Below are 6,191 nucleotides of genomic sequence, written 5' to 3' on the forward strand. Positions count from 1 at the left end.
TGCGAGATAAAAGACACTATTTACTGTAATTTTTCCTCAACAAAAAATATGATAATTAAATAATTTTGAAAAAAAAATGTTTTTCTCAAAATGTAGTAATAGTAGTTTCTAAAAAAAAAAAACTTTAAAGTTGTAATATCGTATAATTAATCCTTCTTTTAAACTTATTCAAATGCATTCTATATTTTGTAAATAAATTAATTTCAGCTCAATGTTAATTAATATAAAGAGTTATTCCTTTTATTGAAACCCATCAATTATTATTATTATTATTATTATTATTATTATTATTATTATTATTATTATTATTATTATATCATTAACATTATCATTATTATTACATTATTATCATCATATCATTAACATCATCATCATCATTATTATTATTATTATTATTATTATTTTATTTTCAAGAAACCTCCTTTAGTATAAGCTCCCAATTATGTGAAAGACATATTAGTTGGGCTTCAAATAAATAAGATCTATGAAACATAGTTTGCGACAAGGTCGTTCAATGCTTAAAAAGGTGTCGACCCCCAAAATAAATGATAGGATTACTCTTATAAAAAGTTGGCGGAGGTGCTATACTAATGATAATAATGATATTTGACAATAATAACAAGAATAATAAAAATGTAAAAAATAATAATAATAAGTGGACTTAATGATTTTAGCGATGACTGGAGGGGCTGTAATTGTAGTAATGACTATAATATTGACATAAATTAGGTTTTAACGGTAAAAAAGTAGATTAGGTGAAGGAAAAACATGAAAACCAAACTACTCCATGTGTAGCCTCTCTGGTGAAGGACACCCCACAGAATCAGCAAACAGCAAGCTTATAATAATGGACAATGGAGGCTCCTGAAGGACCACAAACTGATTCCCTCAGATAAAATAAAATAAAAGTCTTAATTTATTGGCTAATATATGTATTATTATTATTCTTTATATCCTGTCTTGTATTTCAGGAACAGTTTTAAAATCAATCAAATTACATAAGTGACAAGAACTTTAGGCAATGTTAGCAAGTTGTTTTTTTTAGAAAAATAAATAAATAAAAGGCACCGATCCACACGTCACATAGCCAATGTGCTTGCGTGTAAATGTAAGCAAGTGGTAATGCCCCCAAAGTCAAAATGCATAAATTATGATACTACCTTTATCTTCTGTCGGTGAAATGAAAATGCTACTACAAGACAACAACAACAACAATAACTTTGGCAAGCCAAAAATAAGAGCTATATATAACATTATTAAACACTGTTTACATACAACTTATATTCCTTATTATCAGCATTGGGTTAAAAAAAAATAAAAACTATAATGTACTTTAGTACATTCACGAATAAAATAAAATATCTATAAAATCATATTGGCAAATTGGTTTAAAATATGGACCAAGATCCAAACGTGTCAACAGAAGCGTGGAATTTAGGTCGATAACCCAGCAATGAATGCCACTCCGGTGGACGGCAACCAGGATGAGCCCGATATGAATTGGCCCACCGTGAATCTAGATGCTTCCACCGTCGACGTGATCACCCGATACCCGGCCCAATTCACGCGTTGGCCCACCGCCGCACCGGGCCCAGAATTCATGTACTCACCGTAGTACAACGTGTCTAAAGCAAACGACGAAGTGTTCCACTCGAGCCATCCACGTGGATGTATGTGATCCCCCATGTAGGATAACATGTACACGGTTCTAGCGTAAAGTTTCCAGGGCCGACCCAGATACGTGGGGTAGCTACCCTTCGAAGCTTCCAGATCCGCTGTGGCCAGTACCCGACAGTTGTGGATCGAAATGCCCGTGTTCTGATTCGGGTCTTTTCGGTTTTGGGCCGTGATGGTGTTCTTCTGTTGGGCCATGGGCTTGCGAGCGTAGAGGCTGCTGTTTTGGAAAACCACCGCAGCGTTGCCGAATATGAAGTCCACGGTTCCGTAAACGTCGCATTCGCGGAAAAATTGACGATTGGAGTGTACATACAATGTGTCTTGGTATCCGATGATGTTGCACCGGTACACCACCGCGTGGTCCGCTCCGACGCGGAGGGCCACCGCTTGGTGCTTCCCCGGCCCCGCGTAGTTCTCGAACGTCATGTCTTTTGCGATGAAACCAGCACCACTAGCAGCTGCACCACAGGATCAGCTAGCATTATTATAAAGTGTGCACTTGTGTTAGTGGTTGAAGCTGAATTAATGTGATCTTGTCTTTATGGGTATTCTGTTCATGCTCGACAAATATGTGACTTTGTTTATCGATTTCGCAAGCACTGCATGACCCACTAACAATAATTTGATTTCGTTACTTTAATTTGGTGCCCTTCGTTAGAGGATAAGATTAGTATTTAAGAACATTACGTGGTTATGAGGTCAACTTGCGGGTCATTTCCTTTGCTAAGGCTAGTGTGATCTCTTTTTTCTCATTTCTTATGCAAATATTAGTGTATAAAAAAATGTATCGTTTTTATGATAATTAACGAGAAAAATAAAATCGTAAAATATTTTCTCATTAGATAATTTGATTCATATGAGACAAAGTTTTCTCTCATTATTTTTTTACAGAAAATCTGAAAACGACATAATGATATTTTCACCATTTTTAGTACAAAAATTTCAAAACAGAGGTAAGGCGAAACTTTTATAATTAATTATGAAAATACAAAATATAGACGAAAATATACCTTTTACTTTTGTGAGTTGTAATTTAGAAAGTTCAGAGTTTTATAAAGATAAAAACTAGACGTACGCAAAATATATATATAGCTCAAGAATTTTTACTCATTGTGGAATAAATAAAGGCAACTGCTATGCTACCTGTGAAAATTGAAAGATTTTGGTACATTATATTATGTGAACAAATAAATTTTAAAAAATAAATTTAAAGCAACATAAATTTTAGATTAAAAATTTATATAAAATAAATCAATCAAAAACTAATTCAAAATAAAATAATTAAAAGGTCAATTTTCATAATAAATTTTATTTATATCTGACTAAATTAAAAAATTAAAAACAAAAAATTATAATAATATTATAAAAACATTAAAAAAAAAAATATAACTGAAAAACTAATTTATACTATAAATTTAAAAAAGTTATCACCAAAGAAAAATTAAAACATATTAACAAAATATTAATATTAAACTTTTTAATTATAATAAATGCTATATTAAGATATAAATTAAAAAATATAAAAGTATAGATAAATTATTAAAAATATTAAATTAAAATAAAAATAAAACAAGTAATTATAAAAATAAAATAAAAAACAAATAAAATGACTGTTTCGGTACTCCACAATTATTAAAAATATTAACAAAATAGAATTTCTCATAAATAAAGTGTATATTTTTGTTTAGGGAGAACTTACCAAGAAAGTAAATTTGAGGAAGTTCATGAGATCTCACAAGAAAAAACTGTGTGGAATCTTTCTTTAAATGTTTAATGGTGTATATTAATTGAGTAATTTGTATTCTCTTGAACTTTGACTTTGTTAGTCCGTTTACCTTGTTTTTCAAACAAGTGAAAGAAAAAAAACAAAAAAAAATGGTGGTGGAGATCTAACACTCACTTGGAGTAGAAAAGCGACTTAACAAGAAGGAATCTTAAATATGGCAATCTAGAATAGCAGGCCACGTGCAACTTGTATTGGTCTACCTCATGTCGTGCATTTTTTCGACCTTTTGTTTTCGTGGTTTTTCTCTCTCTTTCTTTTTTTGAAGATAACACAGGCCTTCCTATTTTTTATTCTAATTTTGAAAACCTTTTATCATTCCTTTTTACATTTCAGATCTTGTTCACTTGTATTTTATATTTTTTTATAAAAATTTATAAAATGCAAGCAGTTTATACTAAATTGAAGAAAGCAGCATTAAGCAGGGGACAAAGAGAAAGAATTTACCAAAGGATGCGGTGTGAAATGTGGTCAGGTTCTCGTAATAATTTTTTCCACCCGTGATGACGGTCTTGCCCTTCCCGTCCCCTATGAACATCACATTTGTTTTCTTCCTCCCCAACTTCAAATTCTCCTCTTCATACCTGAAATCAAATTTGCATCAACAAAAAAATCTCCACTTTCTATCTATGGCAACCTTGCCATCACCCAACATGTTTCATTTATATATATTCGGCTAAAACCAATATCACATCATATATATTTGGCGTTTATATATATCCACACGCAATTTTTTTTTATAAAATATATACCAACATTTAAATTACTATGTTTGTAACACACTCTTAGTACCGATAATATGTCACAATCGATTAACGAGGATGGTGGCATCAAGACTGTAGTAGTAAATTACTACTATTGTCCCGCGCCACATGGAATTCATTATGATCAATTGATCACAATATCATTAAATCTTTACATAAAAAATGTTATCAGTACACTTCTTTTTAAGTGCAAGAGCGGGAAGAAAATAAAATATATAAATTGTGACGTAATAAAAGAAAGATAAAGAAAAAAAATAAAAAAAAAATATTATTGTTGAGTTTGCGTTCACGTGATAACAGTGTCGAGAGTCAAGTACAAGCATGATGATTAATACCAACAAGTCCACCACGCAAACCACGGTGCCCCCAGTCCACGACTTCTTAACACTCGGTTAATTGTTAACTAAAAAAAAAAAAACTAAAACGATATTTAAATGTGTACTATCATTATCATGTGAAAATTACTAAATTAGAGAGAAGTAAAATTAATTAATTAATTAATTGAAATGAGAAAATAATTACCTTCCAGCTCTGACGTAGATAATGAAGCGGCGTGAACCATAATCGGGCACCTTCTTAATGGCATCGGCGATGGTTTTAACGGTGCCGTTACCGTCTTTGGAGACCACAATATCCGCTTGAATCGCGTTCAGGGGCAAACTCAGCAATCTCCTATCTCTTGGATTCAACCATCTCGGGAAATTATCGTCTCGCATTGCCATGAGTCGCCTCCTATTCTGAATGGGGACGCCGGCGAAGTCGTCGCCGGGGCCGGCAGAGGAGAATATCGCCAGACAATTGCTCACGAGCTCCGACAAGTCCCTCAGGTTGCCGGCCATCTGCTCCTTCACGGGGCCGTCGGCGGCGTCGGCGAACCCCTCCGCGCACGTGTCCTGGTTGGTGAGGGCGGCGCTCAGCCACGTGAGCACGTCGTCGTCGGCGCGGCCGACCGCGCCCACGGAGACGGTGTCGAGGGAGCGGGCGAGCGCGTCGACGGCGTCGTCGAGGAGCTCGAGGCAGTCGTCGTAGGCGGCGCGGACGCGCGGGGGCATGGCGGCGTAGGAGAGGGCGGCGGAGGAGTAGAGCGCCTTGGAGAAGTGCTGCAGCGTGACGTTGAAGGAAATGTGGACGAGGTCCTTCTCCGACGCCGTGGCCGATCCAGGGAATTCCGCCAGCGAGTTCACGCAGAGCGTCTGGAACCGCGTTTTGCTGCACGTGCGGGAAATGGCCTGCGTGGGCCTCCCCCGGAGCCCAGGCCCAGGCCCAGGCCCGTTGGAGTCCGCCCGGACACGTACTACGACAGCCACAACGGCTGAGGCCGCTATTAAACAGACCGCGAGGAGTGAGACAAAGATAATCCTCTTCTTATTCCCGGAAGATCTTGGAGCGTTGATCCGCGAGGAGCCACCAGGATCAGACGGTCCCAATCTTCCGTATTCCATGTTCTAGAGAGAGAGAGAGAGAGAGGTAAATTTATGGTTGGTGGTGGCGATTAGTAATGTGCACCTTTATATAAATGACGCTAGACGCTAGTCACTGGTTAGTTAGTTACTACGACACTGAGGAAGTGAGTGAGTGTGTGTTTTTTGTGGCGTTGTGTGAGAGCTGAGAGGGGTTGGTTGGTGTGAAGTCCATGTCTCAGGAATTAGCTGGCTACTACTAATTTTGCCCACTCAATATACAACACTACACTGCCTTAGTGGCTTCTATAGTTTCGAGTTTCTATTCCTGGCGCTACCTTTTTTTTATATTATTCATTTAATTATTATTATCCCTATGAGAATGATAAATATGACCTAAGGATGAAGAAATTTGCATTAGCTAGGTTCAAACTTTATACGTGCATATTGCATGATCCAATGTCTATGGTCTGTTAAGGGAACTCTCCAACGATATCCGATCCCGTCCTTTTCCTCCCAATCTTTTTCGCTAATTCTCTTGCCTTTCTACTTTATCATCATCATGTT

General features: G+C 36.4%; 1 protein-coding gene across 1 annotated transcript; it reads right to left on the reverse strand.

The window, feature by feature from the left end:
* Positions 1-1,219: 1,219 nt before the first annotated feature.
* On the reverse strand, positions 1,220-5,934 carry LOC109814413 (Plant invertase/pectin methylesterase inhibitor superfamily). The gene is made up of 3 exons (XM_020378828.3): positions 4,747-5,934; positions 3,908-4,044; positions 1,220-2,135 (listed from the first exon to the last, which is right to left on the reverse strand). The coding sequence occupies exons 1-3, from the start codon at positions 5,664-5,666 to the stop codon at positions 1,435-1,437; spliced, it is 1,758 nt and encodes a 585-aa protein (XP_020234417.2). The 5' UTR covers positions 5,667-5,934; the 3' UTR covers positions 1,220-1,434.
* Positions 5,935-6,191: the final 257 nt, after the last annotated feature.

The sequence above is a fragment of the Cajanus cajan genome, chromosome 6 (assembly GCF_000230855.2).
Source record: "Cajanus cajan strain Asha chromosome 6, NIPB_CcT2T_4, whole genome shotgun sequence".
Lineage (NCBI taxonomy): Eukaryota > Viridiplantae > Streptophyta > Magnoliopsida > Fabales > Fabaceae > Cajanus > Cajanus cajan.

Excerpts from the sequence above, each read along its gene's own strand:
- LOC109814413 (XM_020378828.3), bottom strand. The coding sequence starts at position 5,666 with ATGGAATACGGAAGATTGGGACCGTCTGATCCTGGTGGCTCCTCGCGG. Across the intron at positions 4,045-4,746 it reads ATCTACGTCAGAGCTGGAAG|GTATGAAGAGGAGAATTTGA; the intron begins GTAATTATTTTC and ends ATTTGATTTCAG. Across the intron at positions 2,136-3,907 it reads ATTTCACACCGCATCCTTTG|CTGCTAGTGGTGCTGGTTTC; the intron begins GTAAATTCTTTC and ends CCTGTGGTGCAG.